General features: G+C 39.6%; 1 protein-coding gene across 4 annotated transcripts in view; it reads left to right on the forward strand.

The window, feature by feature from the left end:
- GYS2 (glycogen synthase 2) overlaps nt 1-23,697 on the forward strand; it is a 50,638-nt gene extending 26,941 nt beyond the window's left edge. For 2 of the 4 annotated variants that reach the window (XM_082784493.1, XM_082784491.1), the window contains 11 exons: nt 2,791-2,908; nt 3,408-3,528; nt 5,973-6,079; nt 8,916-8,975; nt 9,729-9,807; nt 10,452-10,565; nt 13,709-13,835; nt 15,604-15,699; nt 19,263-19,426; nt 20,784-20,864; nt 21,932-23,697. In XM_082784493.1, the coding sequence (XP_082640619.1) occupies nt 2,791-2,908; nt 3,408-3,528; nt 5,973-6,079; nt 8,916-8,975; nt 9,729-9,807; nt 10,452-10,565; nt 13,709-13,835; nt 15,604-15,699; nt 19,263-19,426; nt 20,784-20,864; nt 21,932-22,153 (1,289 nt within the window). In that variant the 3' untranslated portion in view covers nt 22,154-23,697. Of the gene's footprint in view, nt 1-2,790; nt 2,909-3,407; nt 3,529-5,972; nt 6,080-8,915; nt 8,976-9,728; nt 9,808-10,451; nt 10,566-13,708; nt 13,836-15,603; nt 15,700-19,262; nt 19,449-20,783; nt 20,865-21,931 lie in introns of all 4 variants that reach the window. The other 2 variants (XM_082784490.1, XM_082784492.1) reach the window with 2 other exon arrangements.
- The last annotated feature ends 2,773 nt before the right edge of the window (nt 23,698-26,470 follow it).

Below are 26,470 nucleotides of genomic sequence, written 5' to 3' on the forward strand. Positions count from 1 at the left end.
TAATATAATAAATACCAGACAGTGGACGGAAACTGGCCAGCAATACCCCCATCAAGGATTCTTATTTTGTTGGGAAGAGCTTAAAAGTAGTTACAGTATCAAAGCTAAGTCCTGCATGAGCCAGTTCTCCCATGCTGAGTAAGTAGTTCAGAGGAAGGAGAAGATACACTGTTGGCAAACACAAGGAGAAATGGAGGGTGTTTCAGCTCTTTTGATGAAATACTTGTATCAGCCCACAAAGGGCTTTGGTCAGAGTAGCTCCACTGTAGTTCTCTGGTTATGGGCAGCAGAAAGCAAGAAGGACTCAAGATTTCTTGTTAGTGTCACCAAAACTCTCCTTTCTTGTCACGGAGAATCAGATCTCTGGAGCTTAACAAGCAAAAATTTCTGGTAAATGCTGGTCTTCAGTTTGAAATATGCTATTTCAAGAGAAATCCATCAATTTTTTTGGTGTTCCATGGTTACTAATAAAGGTTGTATTTTTATCTACTGCCATTTAACATAAAGAGTCCCAGAACACTTCATAAGGTAAAGAGTTATCAGAGATCATTTACTTGAATGGGAAATACAAATACTGGTAAAGTAGACTAAATTTCAAGGAAGTCATTAAAAATGGCCATGACATTTGCCTGAAAAAGGTCAGGCAAGTATATTGAACAGAATATGGAGAACTGATTGAACTTATTTTAAATGACCATGATAAGAAAAGGGACCTGGGGTTATTGTTTGATAGCCAGTTGAACATGAGCCGGCAGCGTGCCCAGCTGGCCAAGAAGGCCAATGGCATCCTGGCTTGTATCAGGAATAGTGTAGCCAGCAGAACCAGGGAGGTGATCGTCCCCCTGTGCTATGCTCTGGTGAGGCTGCACCTTGAGTACTATATTCAGTTTTGGGCCCCTCAGTAAAGAAAAAACATCACGGCCCTGGAGTGTGTCCAGAGAAGGGCTATGAAGCTGGTGAAGGGCCCGGAGCACAAGTCCTGTGAGGAGCGGCTGAGGGAACTGGGGTTGTTTAGTCTGGGGAAGAGGAGGCTCAGGGGAGACCTTATTGCTCTCTGAAACTACCTGAAAGGAAGGTGTGGGGAGCTGGGGGTCGGCCTCTTTTCACGTATAGCTAGTGACAGGACTAGAGGGAATGGCTTCAGGTTGTGCCAGGGGAGTATTAAGTCAGATATTAAGAGAAATTTCTTTACCAAAAGGGTTGTGCTGCATTGTAATAGACTGCCCAGGGAAGTGGTTGAGTCCCTGTCCCTAGAGGTCTTCAAGAAATGTGTAGATGTAGAACTTAGTAACATGGTTTAGTGGTGGACTTGTCTGTACTAGGTTAAAGGTTGGACTAGATGATCTTAGAGGTATTTTCCAACCTAAGTGATTCTGTGATTCTATGTATTCAGCTGAAGGAGCCTTGGATGTTTTAAAGATGTCATGTTGAGTCATGTTGTCCCCAGAAATAAGAGACAGTTTGTATTAGGTCAGATGCTTAATGTTATAGCAAACCTCTGCTTTTGAGGGGAAGGAACAGAAAAAAAAATGAATGTCAGACATCATTGACTGAAAAACCACAATGGCAATAACTTCAAGCCCTGTATTAAGTGGCAAGCAAGAGCCGGTGCTCCTAATAGTAATCTTGATGTGAATGGGGACAGTTAACTATATGTACTGAGATCAAAGGAAATGCTGGGTTTTTTTTGCACAAAGAAGTGGTAGGGAATGGTATTTTTCCTGAAGGTCATTTGGATGTTACATAAAGCTTTAACAATGACTACAGCTGATGATTGTGGTTACTAGACATCTGATGACGCTTACCAGGAGTACAAGTATGAAATCAATGCTGATGCATTGTCTAATAATTAGAGTTTCTTCCTTCTTTGAAGATTCTTTGAATTTGAAGAATCTCTGGTGTAATCTAGTGTCAGTCTACTGAAGTCAGCTGTGTTACTGTGAAGGTACTGGCCCAACTTTCTTTTCCATACACAGCTTTAATAAATGAACTCAAAGGGAAGAAAATGACATTCTTTCCATTTACTTTAAGTAGATTTAGGGCAAGCCTTTAAATAGCTGCTGTGCTGTGCCAGAAAGGTGAAGGGTGACGGAATTTCAGTGTTGGCTGGAACAAGCTGCACCTATCCATAACTCTAACTTAGAAGGTAGTGTATATGAGCAAATTTTAACTGCAATATGCTTTGGTATTTTTGAGAAGAGCTGCTATAAAAGTGTAAAACTTAATATTCTGTGGGTATTTGAAGGAGAAATCCAACAGCTTAATGAAAGATGGTCCCTTCAGAAAGGTTTCTGATACACTCTTTTCTGGTAAATCCTCGTAAGTCTGGATAGAACAGACTGTTTTGCCATGCAGTGAGCAAGTGCATAGTATGGCACAATTTCTGCTTTCAAGAGCTTTCAATGTACAGTAATAAAGCAGGCAACAGTGATGTCAAGATTAAAGTGGTGAAGGTTGTATTGAACAAAAAATGACCAAATGGAAGCATAATTTCTGTCCTGATAGGGCAAAAGGGACCTTTCTATCCATCAGGGTCTATGCTAATGCTGAGTACAGGTCAAAATGATACAAAGCCATTTCAATACTGTAGACAGTGGAATACCACATGCAATAGCTCTGAGGAGAAAACTGGTGGAAAGCATTGTGTTAAGGCAGTGCTGTTCTCTAGCTATGAGTAATAAGACTATATTAACTGTTCACATGCTGACACTGAAAGACACACTGGTTCTTTCCTTAAAGATTTCTCTGACTTTGAAGTTGTCTACCTCTGCCTTTTCTCTGCTTTTCCAGATGTTGTCACCCCAAATGGCTTGAACATTAAGAAATTTTCAGCAATGCATGAGTTTCAGAATTTGCATTCCATGTACAAGGCTAGGATCCAAGAGTTCATTCGAGGTCATTTCTATGGGTAAGCTTTTACTTTTCAAAATTCAGCAATGGTTGTCCACTATTTAAAAAAAAAAAAAAAAAAAAACTACAAAAACAAACAAAAACAAACAAAAAACAAACAAACAAACAAAAAAAAAAAAAAACAGAAAACACAGGAAGAACAACAAATACTTCATAATGGAGGTGAAATATTACCAACTTAGTCAAATATCCATCTGGGATTTCTCAATCAGAAGCTGAAGGAATTTCAGACACCAGCTCTAGCCCTGCTTAACATCTTATGGAATCAGGCAGATGGTCAGAAGAAGGTCAGAAGGTCTTTTTTTTTTTTTTTTTCCAATTATTTACCCAAGATAGAGTTTATCAGATTAAGATATCACCATAATTCAAAGAAAAGCCTCTTTGTCATTATTTTCTTGAGACAGTAAATTCCTCCAGAATAGAAAGCTGGTGTGTGTTTTGTATGATTACATCTTGAAAAACATTTTGTGCTTGTCTGTTTTTTTGCTTGGTTTCAGCCACCTTGACTTCAGTCTTGAAAAGACATTATTTTTCTTCATTGCTGGGAGATACGAATTTTCCAACAAGGGAGCTGATATGTTTCTAGAAGCCTTATCAAGATTAAACTTTTTGCTGAGGGTAAGAAAGCTTCTGGAAATGTAGAAAAAGTAGATCTTACACTCAAACTTACCTTACTATGGAAGTGACATGCAAGAATTTCCATGCAATACTCTTGGTTTACAGGAAAATAATTATGGAATATTCAAAGTTTTCATAAAGCTTTCTCCCTGAATCATCAGAACATACAACACTCTCAGGTTGCTTAAAAATAATTAATTACATAGTTCAAGAAGTTAATCTGTGGTTATGACCCTTGTTTTTAAAGAAAAGTACTAAAAATATGCTTAAAGAATTAGCTCTGAAGGTATACTTATCAGAAGGCAAATAAAAAATCATCCTGTAATGATGCAACTTTAAAACATCTTTTTAATGCAATCACATAATTGATTAGAACCTGACCGTGATTTTTTTTGACTACTATTATCATATTGGATGGGAATCTTGCATTAAAATTCCAAGTACAACAGTGTCCTGATGAGTGAGCATGGGGAGGCCAGTCACTGCACAATGCTTCTGTTTTCTCAGATAAAAATGAATGCAATGTTTCTTAGTTTGTTTATGGAGTACTTTAGTGGAGAAAAGACCTAGACCTTGTCATGACCAAAGAGCAGAGAGAGTGACCTCTGCAACTGAGGTCACTGAAAACATCTCCAGATATGTCACAAGGACTATATTAACAATAAATAAATAAATATATATGTATATATATATTTTTTTTAGAAAAAGGCTGATCAGTTTTCAGTCATCTCACAAGTTGTCCCAGTCTCTCTTTTGTACTTTGTCACTTAAATGATGTGGAAAATCTGAATAAAAACCTTGATACAGTATTGTCAGCAGGGCTGACAAAATACTGGTGTTCAAGGCCCTAAGTACACTTGTTCTACTGCTGTCTTCTATTAGAATGTCATTAGAGCCTGTGGATTTCCTGGAAATGCTAATCCACTCACTCATACAACAGATCACCTCATATAACTTAAGGATATCCTCCACAACTTTGCCAAATACCTGTGTTTTGTTGTTTGGCAATGCTGTGCAAAAATAGCTACCTTTTATTGGCATTTACACATCTATGAACTATAAATGCTGATAACATACATGCAGAAGGTCTTGCATGGTAAGAAGGAAAGAACTGCTTAAGCAATTATTGCAGCATTCTATTATTTTATCTGATGACTGATGCAAAACAAATGACAAGCAGCTAGGTTGATGGAAAATCAACAGAAACTGAGGTTAGTTTTCCAGAGTACTCTAGAAGTGTACTGGGGCTTGCTTTTACCGTTAGCTGAACATGGCTTTATTGTGTTACTGTTCCAAAGAACACTTGCTCTGTCATTAATTCCGGAGAGGTGATTTGGCTGGGAACAGCACAATAACCTGGACTATCTGTGAATCTGAGAATTATAGTGCTTCTTGAACAAGTCTCCAGCAGTGTGCCTGAGCCTCAAAAATACATAGCATTGGATAGAATTATTTTACAGTATAAAATCATTTTCCTTTACTACTAAAACACTTGACTGATATGTCAAGGATAAAGTATGTATATTACGGCAGATTGTTAATATACGCTGAGATAATAGCATAATGGATTTTGGACCTGCCTTGAAGAAAAGGAAGGGAGGAATCTTAAAATGATAGATTAATCTTATTATTTTGTACTGCACGTTTTCCCATACTCCATTCTGAGAGAAGGTGTGATAACAGCGTGTTTGTGTGTCTAAAGTTTAGAGGAGAGGCAATTAAAAATAATGTAGTTTTTACAGCTCTGAACATAGTTTACTCTTAGTTTTCTTTAAAGAGCTGCTGACATGAGTAAACCTCTTTCTGCTCCCTGTGAGGAGTTTCCCTATAACCAAATTGTCATTTTTTTTTGTCATGTAGTTTTTGTCTTTGGAGTGAGATGGATGTGAGAGATGATCAAGAAGTTACTAGCAGTTCTTTGTGTATCTGGCAGATTTTGTGCTAGGAGTTCAGGTGCACAGTGGTTGCTGATAACATCTCTTTCAGAACATTCATCTGAGGCAGTGTTACTATGGAAGATAGTTCTGCTGGCTATAGAGAATCCCTTGCCCTGTGGCTGACTATACCCCAGCTAGTAAACTAATTTCTCACCTCTTTGAGCCAACCACATTTATGTCACATGAGAAAATCTGTGTTGTATTTTTAACTCTTTCTGTTTATTTTCACATCCTAAGCCATGGTCCTTAAGCCATGAGAAGTCAGGGAGATCCATATTGCCCAAATTGGAACTCGGCAATTGACATCTGTTTACCTGTATCTGTTTTCAGCTATACTTCTGACTTGACAAAAACTTCACAGCTGAAAGGAAAGTAATAAGATCAGAGCCTTCTTGGATAACTAATCAAAGTGTGTTTAGTTTTGCTGTGGCTAATGCTTAGTGTTAAAGTGGGCAATGATACCGTGTGGTGAGATTCTCTTTTCCTCTCTGTCTCATGTCCATGCAGGTACATAAGAGTGATGTTACGGTTGTTGTGTTCTTCATTATGCCAGCAAAGACAAACAATTTCAATGTGGAAACCCTGAAAGGACAAGCAGTCCGGAAGCAGCTCTGGTAATTACCATTGTCACTGAAGGTCTTGTGTAGTCAATTAAGGAGACATGCAAATGTTTCTGATGAATAATAATGCTTTCTTTTTGCTCTGCTAAAATCAAGGATTGTGAGTAACATTTTGATTGTGAGAATGTATTTGTGGGGATGAAAGAGATGGGAATGATAAATAAGGGTAAATTATATATTTTTTGTTCTAGGTTATTTTTAGTGAAGTTTTCTTGTCATGTTTTGTAACAAGGTAGCAGCCAGTACTTGGTTTGTAGTGACAAAATCAAATGCTCCAGAAAACCTAGTCTTCTGGATTTGTTCTGTTTCCTCCTTTGGACTTGACACTGAGCTGCCACAAAATAAGGACTGCTTGCTAATCTACTAGAGTAAGCTTCTCTGCCATAAGTGGGGAAAAAACCCTATCTAATTACATCTGCTCTCTTATTAAGAAATATGGAAAGTGTTCTGTCTAATCCAGCAGAAAAATAGCAGTTGATATCAATTGTGTGTAATTTTCTATATAGTTTACAATGAGCGATGGCTAGACCCAAGTGGTGAAACTTGCAATTACAAAGCGAAAACTCTCACAGTCCTCATTTTAACAGTTTTTCATTTTACAGCTTTGAACAAAAAAGCAAATCAGGGGCAGAACTCAACATGCAGCTCTAAACTCACCTCCCTTTAATGGCTAAGTGATTCTGCACAGGAGGGGACATACTAAAACTGCACAGGAGCAGTGACAGAAATAGTTCAACATGGGTGATTGAACTTATTTAGCTCTTGCTATATCTGAAAAGATGACAAATAGGAAAGATCTATTTACTCTCTAGATTATCTCCAGAGTCATCTCTCAGCAATTCTGGGGGACTTGCAGGAATCATTCTACCTGGTTACCACTCTGGAAATGGGTGCCAAAAAGGTAGAGGGTGAAATTAATTGCTTTTCAATGGCTTCCTAAAAGCAATGCATCTGAGCTGTTTTCACTGCTAGTAGAGAGTGGTGGTTCTCTTTAGATAATGATTCATCCTATACCACCTCAGGAAGAGTCTCAGATAAGTGAAGGGAATCATCCTCTGAAATTGATTGTCACCATTGATTGATATGCAGAGGATTTACACAACTGGTTTTAACTGTAGATGGCTAAAGTGAGGTAACATAGCCAGAGTTTTTAATAAGACCTCTATATGCAGGAACTGGCTATTCAGATGGAAATACTGTTAAATCCTGAAATGAATTCAAGTGAAGTCACTGCTGTCATAGGGCCAGGATCTGGCTCTGAATCAGCTGCAGGAAGATAATGTAAGCACAGTGAGAAACAGCCATGCTTGCAACAAGCCATTTTTTGCTTCTACTGTGTTTTTGATATGAAGTATGTAATGTTTGAATGCAATGCAACAGGTTTATATTAAATAAATAATATATGATATATTAGTAAAGTTTATTTAAATAAAATATGAAAAGGTTTTTCCCTGTTTTATCTCTACTACATGGTTGTTTCTCTGGTACTCAGTAATGCAGGTGCAATGGTAACAGTAAAGGTAACTTTAAAGATGTGAAATCACACACAAAAAATGCTGTTTCCAGCTATTATTCCCACTATGCTCTGTGAAAAGCAAAAGAGTCTTTGTGTCCTCACATGAAGAACTGTCATGGTCAGCATCTGGAGCTGGTGGATAAAACCACCTGATATAAGTGTTAATAATAATTTTAGTTGATTTTAAGGATGTCACAGAACTTAAATGCTAGAAGACATTGGCAGTTATTGAGGAATACATGAACAGCAGCATATCCTATCTGAGTTAAGTTTTGGAGATTGCTCATGTCATGAGTCAATGAAAATACAGTTACGAGGGGACTAGCTTACTGAGATTTGGATCAATTTGTTTTGACCTTTAGTTGCTTTACGTCTCATCCACAATTAACTCATCCACTACTGTATCTTTGTGAGCTGGGAGAGAGCAACTAAAAATTAGTATGTCAATTTTCAGCTTGGTGAAGTTTAGGATTTCACTTCACAAGTTTTGTCTTAGCCCAAAATCTAATTCTTAGAAAGTAGGAAAGAAGGAAAAGTTCCATGAAAGAGAGCATTTTAGTCAAATTGAGCATGTGTGCGCTATATTTTAAACAGCACTTTCATCTGTATTTTCAAGTTATTTATTATAGAGATAGGATAATATAAATGGCTCTTTATATTTAGAATAGCTGTTTGCTGGTGTTCTTTCTCAACTAAAATATAACACTTCTGGGTTTTATTATTGGCTTAAAACATAGCCCATGATTTTCAGGAAGTTTTTTGTGTGTTTGTTTGCAAACTATTTTTTGTCAAACTACTTGTTAGTCTAACTCTTATTTTCAAAAGTCTTTAAGTTAAGAAACAGGTCTGAAATGGAAGGAAAAAGCTTGCTTTAAAATCCTTATTTATTTACCTCTCATATCCTACATCTTTCATAAAGTCATGTTAAGTTGGGAACCTCCGAGTCTTGATTAGTGTCCAATGTCAATTATTATGTTTCTTTACTTAAGAGTCATGTAAATGCTCTCTTTTTCATCGCTGAGATATAGTGTGGTTTTCTGATCGAAGTATTGAAAGTAATCACTGTTGAGTTCTGCTTCTGGCTTTGGCAGTTTGTCCATCATTGAAGGCAGATCATATCCTCAGTTGCAATGAAATCTGTCGGTATGGCTGTTGGTCAGGTAAAAGACCTTTGAGAATGAGACCTCTGTCTCAATGTTTCTGCATTCTTGGTTCCATCAGTATACAAGCACAATTTGATTTCCAGCCGCAGGAATCTCTTTTTTTCTTTGTCCTGGAGCTCGTGTTTATACATAAATCTATTTATTTTCCTAGGGACACTGCACAATCTGTGAAAGAAAAGTTTGGAAAGAAACTCTACAATGCCTTGCTAAAGTGAGTGTGTAGGTTGTTTTGCCCTGCCTTGCAAACGCACATATTCAGCTGGTTTACCTGTGATATACTTGTGCTTCTACTCTTTGTGTAAGAAATTTTGGAATCCACAGAAAGGACGTAGGTGAAGGATATGGGATGTTCTATTCTGTAAACACGATACAGGATCAGCAAATTACAGAGAAAAAAAAAAAACAAAAAACAAAAAACAAAACAAACAAAAAAAACATACTAGCATACTACTGTGGAGTCTTAAGAGACATGAGGATGTTTAAGTAGCACTGAGGCTTACTCACTGACAAAAGCAATCTACCTCAGCTTAAAAAATCACCAGGGACAAGTATGGATTAGCGAATTGTTCATACCCTTTCAAAAGACAGATTATGTGAGCTGGAAATGAATGACTCACAGCACAGCTGGGAGGACTGGAACTTCAGCAAAAATAAGGTGTGACTGAAAAACAGAAAAAATAATAATTCTAGCTTTTTTGGAAGCTAATTGGAAGGACAGCAAGTGTATGAGAGAATAAAATGTAGGAAATATAGGAGGGCCATGAAAACTAAGGAAAGATTCATGTTGACATCAGCAGACTTCAGAACAGACCGCATTTTCTGTTTCTTCATTTTTTTAATGCAACTTTAATTCTCATTATTAAGCTCATAATTAAGCTCATTATTAGGAAAGCATGTAGTTCTAGTTGTCAGAAAGACTAATAGTAAGTCATTTGGTAAAGTAGGCTCTGTGTTGCCTCTGCAGAGGAGAAATTCCAGACTTGAACAAGATTCTTGACCGGGATGATATAACCATTATGAAAAGAGCCATCTTTTCAACTCAGGTCAGAAAACATACTGTTTACACAAACATCTGTTGTGGATGGTAAGCATGACTACATACAAGGATTGTACGTGACACATAGTCATATGTGTACTTTGAAGAACTATTCAGCAAATACTCTTCCTACTGGTAACATTTAAAGGTCTTCTGTGATTGTTTTTAATGACAGTACAACCCAAAATAATTATTTTGGTAATTCCATATATCTTCCTCCAGTCATGTGCAAGTTTCCAAATTCTTCTGTTCTGCATAAAGTGCAAAGTCTTTGCATTGTTCCTAAAGCATGGATTCTTCCAATTTTATAAAATATGTAAAATCAATCTCTTAAGCAGAGATAGTAAAGTCGATCGCCTACCACTAAAAACAATTAAAACTAAATGGTAGGCCTTTCTGAAAGTCAGTACAAATACATGAATTTTGAGGTAAATGAAGCTCTGACAGCTTTTATGGTCTCATTTGTAGCCTGGCTTATACAGGAGCACATTATATGATTGCAACTTTCTCTTTTTATCTTAAAATGAAACGGTAAAAACCTATCCACATCAATGGCAAAATCTCCCAGTGTCTTCCACTAACCTTAGACAATGATAGCAGGATGTGTTGCCAGCAGTTTTGCCCCTCATAGGTTGCCTTTTCTCTTTTTAGCGACATTGTCTGCCTCCAGTGACCACCCACAACATGATTGACGATGGCAATGATCCAATCCTCAATACCATTCGACGCATTGGCCTTTTCAATAACCGGACAGACAGAGTAAAGGTATGTTCTCTGATTTCCATTTTAGATACAAAATGGATTTTTTTTTTAAAACAGTCAGTCTGGATCATTAGAATGGGAAGCACAGTCAGATTCTTGATAGAGGGGCAATAATACACTACTGGAGTACTTCTCCCTCTTCCTCCCTTTCCAGGAATAACTAGTTACTTTACAGATACCCCCGTTGCTGTTTAATTAAGTTAATTTCAAATTAGAAATCTAATGCTAGGGATTTGACTGTTTTCATTGCTGCATCCTGTGCTGAACAAGGAACTACTGACATCCAGAAAGTACCATAGGTTATTTGCACCTGGATGTTAAACTCTTTAACAGATTAATTTGCTTAAAACTGGAGGTCTAGAGTTTCAGCACAGCCATTTCTGAGTATTGGTTCTCGTATTAAGAACAGCGGCCTGACGCTCAGCGTTTGCTGTAAAAGCTAACCAGGATTCTGATCCTGAACAGAAATATTTCCTATTCATGCTGCCCTCGTGTTTAATTCAATTGCTGAATCTAAAATTATGTAAATAAATTATTTCCTATACTTCCATGTATGTTTTACCAGACCACAGAAATGATCATCTCCATCTTCCACAGGTCTGTCAAAGTTTTTTTAGTCTGGCAGTCTGTGACATTTTCTCTGTTAACTATGGCTCTCTCTTCTTGCATTCTTTTCCTCTTCCAAACATCCTTTTGGTGGTCAGGTGTATAGTATCTCTGACAATGATATATCTCTTTGTCGTGGTTCCGCTTGAGTGGGCAGCCGAGCTCCACCACAGCCGCTCTCTCACTCCCCCTCCTCAAAGAGGAATGGGGAGAAAATATGTGAAAAGGGCTCAAGGATTGAGATAAGGACGAGAAAATCACGCAGTAATTATTGTAACGGGCAAAACAGACTCGGCATAAGGAGATAGTAAGATTTATTGCCTATTACTAACAAGCGAGAGAAGTGAGAAAACAAAGGAAAAAGCAAACCAAAAGCACCTTCCCCCCCATCCACCCTCTTCCACCTCCTCCCCCCGAGCGGCGCAGGGGAACGGGGGAATGGGGTTATGGTCAGTCTACAGCACTTCTTCTCTGCCGCTCCTTCTCGGTCACTCTTGTCCCCTGTGTTGTGGGGTCCCACCCACGGGATGCAGTCCTTGATGAACTGATCCGGCGTGGGCTTCCCACAGGCAGCAGCTCTTCCAGAACTGCTCCAGATATGGGTCCGTACCACGGGGTCCATCCCTCAGGAGAAAACTGCTCCAACCTGGCTCCCCTACGGGCAGCAGCTCCTGCCGGGTCACCTGCTCCTGCGTGGGCTCCTCTCCACGGGCTACAGGTCTGGCACGGAATCTGCTCCGGCAGGGGTCTTCCACAGGTGGCAGCCTCCGTCGGTGCAGGGCCACCTGCTCCACCGTGGTACTCCATGGGCTGCAGGGGGACATCCTGCTTCACCATGGTCCTCACCACAGGCCACAGGGGACTTCTGCTCCGGCGCCTGGAGCACCTCTCCCCCTCCCTCTACACTGACCTTGGCATGTGCAAGGCTGTTCTCTCACTCCCTTGACTCTCCCGGCTGCTGTGTGGTGCAGCGTTTTTTCCCTGTCTTAAATATGCTCTCACAGAGGCGCAAAACAACATCGCTTATTGGCTCGGATCTGGAAAACAATGGGGCCCTTCCCAAACATGGGGCAGCTTCTAGATCTTTCTCACAGAAATCACCCCTATGGCTCCCTGCTACCAAAACCTTGCCACGTAAACCCACTACACTCTTGTTCTCAGTATGCTGGCTGTTAAACTCATGAGGATTACTGCATAACCATTTTCCTCAACTTCCTAGTATGCTTCTTCATGGCTTAACTGTATATCTACTAAGCACGTGTCTCCAATGAGCTCTGAGAATGTAATATGATAGTAATATACCAGATGTAATAAATGTAGGGTAGAAGGAGGCACTGTATATAAATGTATTAAAAATTACTCAGAACTAATAGCTTGAAGTCATTAGAAAGCAGATTGTGTATAACACTGCAGATACCTCCTCCTAATTCTCAGCAAACTTCACTGAAAAGGTTGTACAAAACTGGCATTACCACTGGAAAATTACCTACTACTTGAACAGAATGTATACTAAATGAGCTGATTGTATCAATAAAAGTTCTCTAAACTTGAAAGAGAAAGTCATCTTGAGACACGTATGACATGTCCACACAATTGTCATGTGAAAAAAACAGTGATGCCAATGGGAAATCTTACTTGAATCAGTGGGTTCAAGTAAGCTTGCATATGAGAAGTTTACAGGCAATTTACTGGTTGAATACACTCATGTGTTGATTTATGCAAGTGAGTAGCATGACTCTGTTATTAAGAATAAATAAAGGCATCTCCCTGATGAGGAATGATGGTTGAAGTATGATAATTTGGGGAAGAAAGGCCCAGAGGTTAAACCCTTCCCTCATACTTCTTTCTACCAGAGCTGACTGGACAACCTACACAAGGTTCTTTACCTGTCAGTGGAATATGGGGCAGTAACACCAAGCTGAACAGAGTCATACAAATAAATTAGCTTGGGTCCTGGAAGAGGGACGTTAACCTAAACTAATAAGCTTTGTCCTTCAGCAAGATTAGTTAGCCCAGGCACAGGATTGTGATGATCGGGTTATAATATGTCTGGTTTCAAAATTCTTTCAGTTCTTAAAAGACCCTCTGAACACCATAAGCATTCCTATATTTCAATTGGAAGCTCAGGAGTGCTGTGTCCTCATGAGGTCTCCTCTAGAACAAGACGTCCCTGTACTGTCTGTACCTTGGTACAGCCAACCAAAAGAACCAATTTAGAGTTGATAATTGTCACAGCCTTAGCCATAATTCACAACGTGCATGGTCTTTTCTGATCAGGAAGGATAAAGCCAAAGACTTTTCCAGAAAGTACCGTTTATTATCAGTATTATTTCCAGGACAAGACCCATGCATGTGGCTTCATTACAAGATCATGTATTTTAGTGTGGGAATTGAATTAGGTAATTGAATTAGGATGGGCAAAGGAGGTATTGTCCAAGTACTTAGGAAAAGACCAGAGTGAAGGAACTGATGAAGTATATTGATAATTAAAATGTATTAGTAGTTTCCTTTCACCTCTAATGTAACTTTTGAATATCCAGGTGATCCTACATCCAGAATTTCTTTCTTCAACCAGCCCATTGCTGCCCTTGGACTATGAGGAGTTTGTTAGAGGCTGTCACCTGGGTGTGTTTCCATCATACTATGAACCCTGGGGTTACACTCCAGGTAGGCAATCTGTACATTTAACTAAGTATCAAAGATGAATACACATTCTGTTGATGCAGAATAGCTTTACAGCCAGTTTCTTCTGGAGTGCTGAAAAAACTCTTTTGACTCTGTTTCCTCTGCAGTGCAAAGGTCTTACTGCTGGCAAAATTTGGGGGCCAGGTGGTATAAAATGGCATCTACTGACTGACAACTACTCAAATTTGTCCCTGCGCTGGACCCTTTCCCATACTAACATGTAATCTTTTGATTTTCTGTGGCTTTAGAAAAAAAAAATGCATATTGAAAAACTTAAAGCAACAACTCTGTTGCTACCAGCAGACATACTTCAGTGGATTTAATTCAAGATAGCAATTAGGTTTGATAGACATATATAATACCATATCTAAGATATTTACCACAAACACTTACATAAAGCGATGGTGAATATCACAGACTTAAAGGGAAGTTTCTAAAGATAGAGAAAACTTGTAGTTTCTGACATTAAAAAAAAAAAAAAGTTAACAATCCAAAATTTAAAAAAGGCACTTAGCACCTAATGAGATCAGTGCAAACTATAAACATGAATACTTGTGAAGATCAAATACCAGGTGTCTTTTATGTCCTCCAAAATATCTTCTGTAATCTCGATACACATCTAAAAGTTTAGATGCTCCTCTGAAGTGCATTTGCTGCAAGCCAATGAATCAGAATAAAAATTTTGCAAAGTTGATCATTCTCCAGAGCTATTTCTCTCCAAGTAAGAGACCTATCTAATTCCAACTAAGACAACGGTCTTGCATTCCGGCAATTTCTCTTCCTGATCAAGTTTCAGGTAAAGTATAAAGAAAATGTGACAACCAGGTAACTTCGAAGTAACCCAGCCAGAAAAGTTAGACTGTTAACAGTTTTGAGGAAAGCTGTGATTTATGCTAGTTAAAAGAATAGCTTCTCTTTCTTTTATTAATGCAAAAATTTATTTCTTTGTTGATATACCCACTTAATTCTCCAAGAAACAAAAAGTGGTGGTTTTTAGGTGGATTTGTAGCTCTGTTTTATAGACACAATCTTTGTTATCATATGAATGAAGGGCGTGTAGACGGCTTTCAGCATTTCAAAGACTAGAGTATTCTATTTTATCTGCCTGCTAGCATAGGATAGGCTTAATTTCATCAGCAAAAAACTCTTTAAACCTGACTAAATAGTTATTCTTGCTCACAGCAATGACAGAAATAACTACAAAAGATGTGTACATTTTATAATTTTATGATACTGGTTCCACATCTACGTTGAAAGCAATCCTAAATTAATGATGCTTTCTTTGTTGTTGCTATATGGACCAGTTTACAAACAATGAATATCAAAATAAAAAGTTTAACCTGCTCAAGCAACTAAGTGATTCAATTTTCCAAATAGTCATGAACACCTAATGAACATTTGTGTATAACAGGCTTCAATTTAAACTCCAAACAAACAGTCCAGACCATATGTTGGGATTCTCTGTTTCAACACTGGATTCCCAGAAAGTTTTCAATTTAGCTGCTGGGAAACATGAGGCTAATTTCACAGTGCAAAATTTTCTCTTTAAAATTCCATTTTTTCTTTCTTCTTTTTTTCTTTTCCTCAAAATCCACAAAAAAAGCATAATAGTTTTCCCTTGTCATTTTCAGAGCAGCTCTAGTTTTATGGGACCTCTGTCAGCCTGTTTCTTTTTCTTTTTTTTTCTCTCAGGGTAAAATCATTCAAAACATACTGCCCTGAAACACTTTTTGTCTGTTTCTTTTGGCAGCTGAATGTACTGTGATGGGCATTCCAAGTGTGACCACAAACCTTTCTGGATTCGGCTGTTTTATGCAGGAACATGTTGCTGACCCAGCTGCTTATGGTAATTTTGTTTGTTTGTTTTTTAACACTGTATCAAAATAATGCCCCTGCATTAGGAAATCAAAAAGCACAGCAATAGTGCTTCAACTTCTCACTTTCATGCTTTCACTATTGCCATGTGGTTCACTGGGGGAATACATTCAGAGCTCCAAAAACCAGTTAGAATCATAGAAACATAGTCTCCTAGCACTTCATAAAGTCACAGAATGGCTCGAGTTGGAAGGGACATCAAAGATCATCTAGTTCCAACCCCACCTGCCATAGGCAGGGATGCCACCCACTAGATGAGGTTGCTCAAGGCCTCATCTAACCCGGCCTTGAATTAAGCATTAATACAGTCTTACTTAACCCTTAAAGCATACTTTCCATAACTGGAAATTCTTGAGGTAACACTGTTTTTTAGAAAACAAGCTACAAACACCTTCCCCCCATCCACTCTCTTCTACCTCCTCCCCCCAAAGTGGTGCAGGGGACTGTGGGCTGTGGTCAGTCCCTGATGCTTCATCTCTGCCACTCCTTCATAGTCACTCTCTTGGATGCAGTCCTTTCTAAACTGATCCTGTGTGGGCTTCCCACGCAAGCAGTTCTTCAAGAACTGCTCAAACATGGGTCTGTGCCACGGGGTCCATCTATCAGGAGCAAACTGCTCCAGCACAGATCCCCAACAGGCGGCAGCTCCCCCCAGGCCCCCTGCTCCTGCGTGGGCTCCTCTCCAGGGCTGCAGCTCCAGCCCGGAGCCTGCTCCTGCAGAGGCTCTCCAAGGGCCGCAGCCCCCTGCTCCACCGGGGGCTCCTCCGTGGGCTGCAGCATGGAGATATGCTCCATGTGGGACCCATGGGCTTCAGGGGACAGCCTGCTCCACCAGGGGCCTCTCCACAGGCCGCAGGGAGCTTCTGCTCCATGCCTGAAGCACCTCTTGCCTTCCTTCTGCACTGACCTTGGGGGATGCAAGGCTGCTTCTCACTCCTCTCTCTCCCAGCTGCTGTTGTGCAGCAGTTTTTTTGAACAACCCCGCCCCTTTCTTAAATCTGCTCTCACAGAGGCACAAATAACACCACTTATTGGCTTGACTCTGGCCAGCAGCAAGTCCCTTTGGAGCTGGCTGATAAGTTCAGCAGCTGCCCCTTATCTAACATGGGGCTGCTGCTGAACTCTTTTCACAGAGGCCACCCCTGCAGCCCCCCACTACCAAAACCTTGCCACATAAACCCAATATGCTTCCCCAGGCCAGGGCCTGGGGGCTTCTCTCTGGTCACCCCTGCAAGGGCTGCCAGCAGAGAATCTATGGGTAAATACCCTGCAACACACGCTGCCTTGCCTGCCACTGGCAAGAGGACAGGGGTGCACAGGGGCCTCTATCTGCTCAGCATTGCTGCTGGGATCTTCTAATTAGTGCCTCAAGTAGTGGCTTGGACCCTCTCTTCACACACCACCCCTGCTAGAATCCCGCAGTTAGCATCAGAGCCCCTCTTTCCGCCCAGTACCCATTCTGGGATCCCTTAATAAGCAGAACAGACTCTCAGTCCACCCAGCAGCTATGCTCTGATCCCTCCAGTAGCAGTAGAGCCCCTCTGTCTTTCCACCACCCCCTTATCAGATCCTTTAATTAGCAGTAGAGCCCATCTCCACCAAGCACCCCAGCCACAGTGAGACAGACACACAACCTCCCCTTCCTCCCAACACCCTGACCGGATCCCTCAAGTAGCTGCCCTGAGCCCATCACCACCCACTATTGTTGCTGGGATCCTTCAAGTAGTGGCAGAGCCCCATCCTGCTGGGATCCCTTAATTAGCAGCACAGACCCTCTGCCCTCCCATCTCACCTGCCTAGATCCCTCAAGTAGTGGCAGAGGTCCTCTCTGCACACAGAGGGGGTCTATAGGGTAGACCCTATGTCCACCCATCACCCCAGCCAGGGTCCCTCAACTAGTGAGAGTCCGTGAGTCCCCTACCACCTCAGCCCAGATCCCTCGGGTAGTAGAACAGCCCCTCTCTCCACCCACACCACTACCAGCATTGCTTAAGTAGTGGCTTGGTTCTTCTGTCCTCCCGTCTCCACTGTCCTGATTCCCTGAATAGTGGCTCAGTCCCTATTTCTGTCTACGTTAAGACAACCACTGGCATTCATGAGATTACTAACACCTCCTTTGGCACAGATATGTAGTGTAATGCCAGCTGGTGTTGCATTGCCATTTGCCATGTGGCCTCGAGCCCTCTGTAGAGCTTTCATGCTATCCACCATAACGTTTGTAATACTTTGTATTTCCCTGGATAGATTTACTATTGCCTTTTTCTCACATTGTTATGACCAACCATGGCACGAGAACTGTGGCAAATCTGGGAGAGGTGGTTGACCAGATGGGCCATTGCTGTTTGCACTTGTATTTCTTACCTTTGCTCTACCTGGATGGATGCTGGCCTTTAACTTTGCCTATCGAGGGTGGCACATGCCAAAGAAAGGGGTGTGTTGTCCTGTTCCTCGCTCATCACGTGTCTTCCGTCTGTGGCCCATGGTCTCCCCCATTCCCAGCACTGTTTCATCAAGTGTACAATCCCACATGGAGACTGTCCAGACATGGGGCCTAGGTCACCATGAGCCACACAGACCCCAAGGCTGCTCCTGTAGACTGGACAGGGCAGAGCCAGGCAGGAGCTCCAGCAGGACATTATTATACATATATATATATACATATATATATATATATATATACATATATATATATGTGTATTGTATTAATTAATTAATATTGTATTATACTGTGTATATATACATATATACATATATATACACACATATATATATATATATATATATATATATATACAGAGAGCATGGGTCACTTGCTGTTCTCTGCCAAAACATGGGTGTGGGCATTGACGTAACTTATACATTCCTAGGGAACACCAAGCAGTTCACTTAAGGTAGTTGTGTGTCTGTCTTACCTATTGAGATAGCTGAAGTCTATCCTCCTTTTCTTTCCAACTCCCTGGGGACAATAATAATGTATTGATCTTGGCAAACTACACAGAGGCAAAGTTTACCTCTGCCCTTTCTCAGCCAGAGTTGTACATTGATTAATGTGTGTGAGTTAGCTGTCTCTGTGCAAGTCACTAGTATTTGTACTGAAAACACAGCCCATGTCCTACAGACTGATTGACATTTATAAATTCTAGTGCAAACTTGGAAAGCATTAGATATTTTTTAAGCAAACAGTATTTTAAAATGGTGGGAGATAAAAGTGGTATGTCTTTAGCGAGAAAATCTTGAATCCTTTTGGATATATTTATACAAGAAAAACAACAACAAGAAAGTCTCTAAGTTTTGAGTAATCTGCTGTATTTCAGCTTGAAAGGTAAAGAAAATTGAAGTAAAAAAATACATATTTCCCTACATCTTTGAATGCCATCAAAATAGTAGCAAATGTTCCAGTTATAAACAACTGCCTTCCAACATTAAAAAAGGACATCTAACACGTAATGTTTGTAAGTCTATGTGACAGGAAGTAGAATGGAAATGTAAGAGGTCACCTTCAATTCAACTCATCTCCTTTTTTGTGTCTTTTAGGGATCTACATAGTAGACAGGAGGTTCCGCTCACCTGATGAATCATGCAACCAGCTGACTCAGTTCCTATATGGATTTTGTCAGCAGTCCCGTCGCCAGAGGATCATCCAAAGAAACCGAACTGAGAGGCTTTCAGATCTGTTGGACTGGAGATACCTAGGCAGGGTGTGTGAAACTATTAATAGAGGTATTAAAAACAGACACAGTGTCTAACTGTCTTCAGCATCATGCTACTTTGCAAGGAGGCATCCCTGTTCTGAAAGGCACCCATCAAAGGTGCTAAAGATAAAGCCTGCCTTTACATTTCAGTGTAATGCTTCCATTCTCCAGTGGTATGGAGGGACTTAACTGAATAGGTTAGAGCAGGAGCCAATCACGCTTAGTTTTTTGTACCCCTCATGCTAGTCAATGCAAAAAGCTTTTGGGAGCTTTCTCTGAGGACAATAGCACCCCTACACTAACTAAGATTTGTGCTCCAAAGTCATCTGGACTCTTTTCAAGGATCCTATTTCGTCACGGAAAGAGTAGTCGGGCATTGGAACGAGTTGCCCAGAGAAGTGGTGGCATCACCATCCCTGGGGGTGTTCGTGGAAAAGTTGGACCTGATGCTTAGGGACATGGCTTAGTGGGTGACATTGGTAGTAGGCTGATGATTGGACCAGATGATCTAGGAGGTCTTTTCCAACCTTAATGATCCTATGATTCTATCAATTCTTCCTGAAAGGCTGTTGGGCCTTGTGGATAGTCAGAACTCCTAAACTAAATCTGTACCTTAAAGGCAAAACAGTGTTTTTGATTTGACATAGAAAACACCACAGTACCACCTACTAAGAAATAGCAAAGCAATATTAAGTCCACAGGAGCAAAGGAGTGGAAGGATCCATACATATCAGTTTTGTAATGATTTCGGACCTTGCTCTGCTTTGGTATCTGTGTGAGATCCTTTCTGTTGATATTACTCCTGACACAATATAAGACTGACACAAGCTATTTTTTTTTAATACAGGTGATGGAGGCTGGTGAATATAATGGATCCATCAAATATTGTTACCAAATTCTTAAATGCCAAGCCTCAGAAATTCATAAATGTTTCTTCTTTGTAACTGTTACACATACTCTATATGCAAGAATGAGCCTAAAGTTTATACACATACGTATTTAGAGATGTAAAATTTCCTGGTTTTAAAAAGACACAGTTCTGTCTTGAGGGATAAATAATGCCTGTCACTCTACACCAAACTACACCGACTGAGATGAGTGCTATTTACCAAATTGGTACACCTTAGACTTAAAAGAACCTTATTCAGCTTCTGTTCCAGCTTCAGCTCTACTTTGGAGCTCATTACTTCACAGTGATATGTTTGTTACAGGTAGAAAAACCATTTGGGTTCTCTTTAGCTAAACACATGGTCAGGCTTTGTTAAGCATCACCTTTGAGAAGATATTCATGTTACATTCCTTTTTTTTCTGTGTAAATCCGCTGTCCTCCTTGACTTGTAAAGGTTTCTCTTTTATTTTGCAGTATTACATGCATGCCAGACACTTGGCCCTCAGCAGAACATTCCCTGATAAATTTGAGATGGAACCAAGTGCTCCACCAAAGGTACAGTCTGCTTTTGGAGATGAGTTCATCTGCATTTTGGCTGTTTTACACAGAGAAAGAGAGAGAATGTGTGTGTGCTTGAGAGAGAGAGTCAGTCAGCAAGTTTTGTTCTAACTGCAGATAAATTAGCTCACAGTTAAAATCTTAAGTTGTAGACCCAAGCTCCAGTCTAAGTTGTAATGATATCAAATGCAAACAGTAAGGATACCATGTGCAATACAGGGACAGTTCTTCCAGCAATTTAGAGTGATCTGGATGGGACTACGCCACTTTAGACCAGCTGAAGAACTGGTCCTTGGAATTTCTTTTAGAAAAGCGTCAACTTCTAGTTTTGCTCCTGGTAAACTCCATGAAGATGTTCTGCACTAATCCAATAATAAAAAGGAAGCTGGGAAAAGATACCAAGGGAAAACGAAGCAAAACACAGTATTCATCTAAACAGAGTATGTGAGGAGAAGGCTGTGGCTGGAACTGCAAGGGGTCCAGTTTAAAGGCATACTTTCAATCACTACACTTCTTGTGTAGTGCACATTAGCACCAATGTTAGAAGGGATGCTGCTCAAATTCAGTCCAGACACCCCCAGAGCAACTCAGGTTTTCAAATAGTAAGAAGAAAGGAATCACAGAATCACAGAATCACCTAGGTTGGAAGGCTCAGGCCAAGACTCCTTGTTTGGCTCTGGTTTTGCAGAAATTGATGTATAACTAGAAAATTGTTCAAAACTTCAGGCTAATTCTGAATTTCAGTCAGAGCATTCTGACTAGAGAGTTCAGGAGGATTTCATGTAGCATTGAGGGTTTTAATGCTCAATAAGTCAAAGAAACAATGCTGGAAAGGAAGCGTATTGTTTATGATACAAGCTAAAGATTACTGCCATACAGGCACATACTTCCTATCAGAGAAGGACTGAGAGGACCTGTATTTAAGGGAGTTTAATTTTGGAGTGGTCTAGCTTACATGCCATCACCAATAGTTTGCCTTGACGTGCTGACTGCCTTGAATTGCTGTACACAACCAACTGAGGAACACTGTGATAACATGTACAACTTGCTTCTCTCTCTGCCAGACGGAAGGTTTCAGGTACCCCAGGCCTTCATCAGTGCCACCATCACCTTCTGTCTCTCAGCATTCCAGCCCTCACCACAGTGAAGGCGAAGATGAAGATGAGGATGAAAGATATGATGAAGATGAAGAGGCTGAAAGGGATAGGCAAAACATCAAATCTCCCTTTTCCCTTGGAGTATTACCTCAAGGGAAGACAAAGCAGCATGGAGAGTACAGGAACTGAATGTGTTGCTCTCACTGTATCAGGGTCTCTTCATCCATTCAAGAGCTTCTCCTGTAGGCTTGGCAAGCTTTGTGTTAAGGACAGGGTGTTGTGATTAGGAGAATCTTAAATGTTACTTGAGTTACACTGTTGGGAAGCCTAATATTATTTCACCTTGAAAGTAGTTTAAATGACAATTCTGTGCCCAGTGAAGGTAGAAGAAATTTTTCAAGCTTAGTAAACCTAGACAATGTGACAGTCCCCTCAGGAGCTTATACAAACTGTAGATCATACCTTTGTTTGCATAATTGTCTATATTAATCATGGCCCATGCTGATAGCTCTATTATGGTTGTTCCAAATGAACTCTTGCTTCATTTATGCCCTCCATTTTCCCCTCCCAAACTGAAATGATCTTTAAATCAGAGCTCAGAAAATGTAGAGAAAAAGTGGTACACTGAGGAAACCTTATCAGGGTTAAAAAAGATTTACTGAAAACACAATGATCTTCATTTTTCCTCATGCTGTTTATCTTATTGTAAGCTTACATCATTTAAAACATTTTTTTACAGCACATAGAAGTGTCTTGATTCAGTGGTAAAATATACTGTGGAACAATATAAAGTCTTATGCAGTGGGCATTTGAATTTTAGAGATAAATGAAAGTCATCTTCCTGAAGTCATTTAGACCCACAATAAACAGCAGATCATTTATTTTATCATTTCTCTGTTATGTTTCTTTAATTGTTTTCACTATGTCGTACATTAAGTTTGTTAACCAAGTTCAGGGAAGAAATGAATGTTATTTGGTTAAAGAAAATGACAAAAATTGCTTAATTAACACCTTCTCATGCAGGCAAACCTACATGCCACAGAGCAATGTGAAAACATTCAAAGTTGTGCATTTAAATTCTTCCAATTGCCCCATAAGTTCATGCTCTCTTTCACTTCTGTGGAAGAAACCTCATCTTAAAAAATAATTCTAAAACAATTCCATCTTTTATTTAGAAGTTTGAAAATCAAGAATTTCTCAAGCTGTTTAAGAAAAGACATTTCTAGCAATTGATTCAGGCTGTTCCTCAGCAGGTAGGATGATCTGACCTCTGGAGGTATTTACCTTCACTGTCTTTTCTGGGGAGAGCTTACATGACCAGTTTTGATTAGATACCTACCTTTCAAACACTTAACCAACACTTGAAGACATGGTTCTTACTATAGATCATATAAAATAAAAGTGATTAAGTGCCGATCTGTATTTTTGGTCACCTAAAATCAGTTTTAAAATTGGACTTTCATTCTCAAGCTGATTTGGATAACTGAAAAAATACCTATTCTCAGAAGATATGTTCAAGTTTTATGGCAAAAACTTGACTGGATTTAAAAGGAGTCACTATTGTTTAGCCACTTATAAAGTAATTAAAAATGGTTAATAAGTATTTTTCATATGAAAGCAGTGAAAACAAAGATACCACATATGTATTTTCTTCATACCTTTTACTAAGTGGAAAACTGCATTCTGTGAGCTCAAAAATGTATGTTCTTTGTTGAAGTGGATTTAATCAGTTACCTTGCTGAGTCAATGAATATGATGTTTAAGGGTGCAACACTTCCCCACAGCATTCTCCTGGAAAAACTGACTGCTCATGGCTTGTATGGGTGTACTCTTTGCTGGGTAAAAAATTGGCTGGGTGGCCATGCCCAAAGAATCGTGGTGAATGGAGTTAAATCCAGTTGGCAGCTGATCACAAATGTTGTTCCTCAGGGCTCAGTATTGGGGCCAGTTCTCCTCAGTATCTTTATCAATGATCTTGACAAGGGAATTGAGTGCACCCTCAGTAACTTTGCAGACCACACCAAGCTGGGTACAAGTGTTAATCTGCTCAAGGGTAGGTAGGCTCTACAGAGGGATCTGGATAGGCTGGATTGACAGGCCAAGGACAAATGTATGAAGTTCAACAAGGTTAAGTGCCTGGTCCTGCACTTGTGGTATAACGCTATGCAACGCTACAGGCTGGGGGAAGAGTGTTTGGAAAGCTGCCCAGTGGAAAGAGACCTGGGGGTATTGGTCGATAGCAAGTTGAATATGAGCCAGCAGTGTGCTCAGGTGGGCAAGAAGGCCAACCACAGCCTGGATTGTATCAGAACCAGCGTGGCCAGCAGCACTAGGGAAGTGATCATCTCCCTGTACTCAGCTCTGGTGAGGTAGTAGAGGTCTTTTCCAGACTAAATGATTCTGTGATTCTAAAAGAACATTTAAAGGTCATATTGAATGAAAATTAACTTTCTCTTAAAAAAAAAAAGAAAAAAAAAAAAGAAAAAAAAAAGAAAAAAAAAGAAAAAAAAAGGATTTCAGGAAGCCTAGCATTATTGCTTGTATATCAACACACTGTTATAGTGAAGAAAAGCATTTAACCCCATGTTCCCTGTAATTTGCATTAACATCATCTGAGAATGATCCATCACTTCCTTTGTTGCTTACAAATGTTCTAGTAGTGACAAGCTGTTTATTATCATTCCAGACCCAGCATCATTTCAGTGCTGGAAGATATGATCACTACACACATAACTGTAAATCTTGCTAAATGATGGAGACAGCCCTGACAGTATTGAATCTGGAAGGGTTTTGCTGGGGTTACATTAAGACAGCTATGCTTTTTCTTTCTGGATAAGGAGAAAAATAAGCAACGTGTATTATCATGACTGCAGGTTCACTTAGATGTACTGAAGGTATTTGAGTTTCCTAGCAGAAACAGAGAGTTGGCATGACATCTTCTACAAAGCCAGCTATGTTTTTTTCATCATGCTCACGCGTTGTGAGCACCAGCCCAGTGACAGAAAGTGTACAATTTTTGATACATAACTAAAGTGAATACCATGCTCAGTCTTCTCAGAAATACTCCTGCAGGGGACAAAGTGATCTCTGCCTCCCACTTCCAGGCTTATTGTAGTTCTGCCTTGTACATGTATGTTAGGACCAGATATCAGTAGCAAGGCAGTTTTAAGTATGGCAAAACATTTCTGCCTTTTGAAATGTTAGGGGGAATGGCTTCTCATTCAGTCAAGGCAACAGACTGTCTAACTTAAATGCCCCAGATTTCTAACTGATACTGTCATCTGACAAGGTTAGTAGCAGCTTTATGTTACATAACCAATTATCTGCCATATTGCAAATACTGGGGTTTCACAGACAGCTCTACCTATGACAGAATTGCTGTTCTGGTTCATGATACTTAGGAAAAGGAAAAGGAAAAGGAAAAAGAAAAAGAAAAAGAAAAAGAAAAAAAAGAAAAAGAAAAAGAAAAAGAAAAAAAAAGAAAAAGAAAAAGAAAAAGAAAAAGAAAAAGAAAAAGAAAAAGAAAAAGAAAAAGAAAAAGAAAAAGAAAAAGAAAAAGAAAAAGAAAAAGAAAAAAGAAAGTTTGAACTAGTGAGCTCAGATCCACAGGAATACATACAAGGTCAATGGAGAATGAGATTAGTACAATTTTTGTATTTCTAGGACATTTAGAGGAACATGAATTTCAGAATACTAAATCAGATGTCCTAATTTTTTCTTAATACTGATTGATCATACTGCAAATTTTGGTGAAAATTAACTTAATGCACTTTCAGAACATGCTTGAAACAAAGAGTTACTAAATGAATGAAAAGATTGTGGTGTCTTTAGATGAAATTCATCATGAATTCATTCTGTCATATAGTATACACTGCTATTGATAGATATATTACTGCTTAAAAATAAACAAACAAGGAGATTTTGATTTCTTCTATGTTTCGTCATGAAGTGACATAAACAATTACTGAAAATGCCTATGGCCCAATGATAGAAATTAATTACTCTTCAGATGCATTTTTTGTGTTGAGGAGAAGCATTATAGTTAGTGTGAGTTAACAAAATTAATTAGCAGTATCATGAGAAAGATCTGAGGAAAGTAGTATTAAATGATGAAGAGCAGGACCAGGGCTAAAGGTTAAAAAAAAAAACATAGTTGCTTGGACACAAGAATCATGTGGCTATTTTTTAATTACATGAGAACTACAGAGGGCTTTCCAGTAAGACCACAAAGCTGCATGAATAATGTTCAATATGTCTTTATCAGCATGGAATAATTAACCATTTTATATATAATTTCAGTTTGAAAACTTAAAAAACAACAAAAATGTACAAGAATGATGCAACTAATATTCTGTGTGCCAGTTGTCATGTATGACACTAGATTTGTAACTAGTGTGCCACCACCAGCTCCAGCAGACCTGTACCACCTGCAGCAGTAGTGACTGTATGCCATGGACCCTATTGAGGCCCTGATTCTGTACTAACCTTCATCAACATACAGGGACA

The sequence above is a fragment of the Aythya marila genome, assembly GCF_965140915.1.
Source record: "Aythya marila genome assembly, chromosome: 1".
NCBI lineage: Eukaryota > Metazoa > Chordata > Aves > Anseriformes > Anatidae > Aythya > Aythya marila.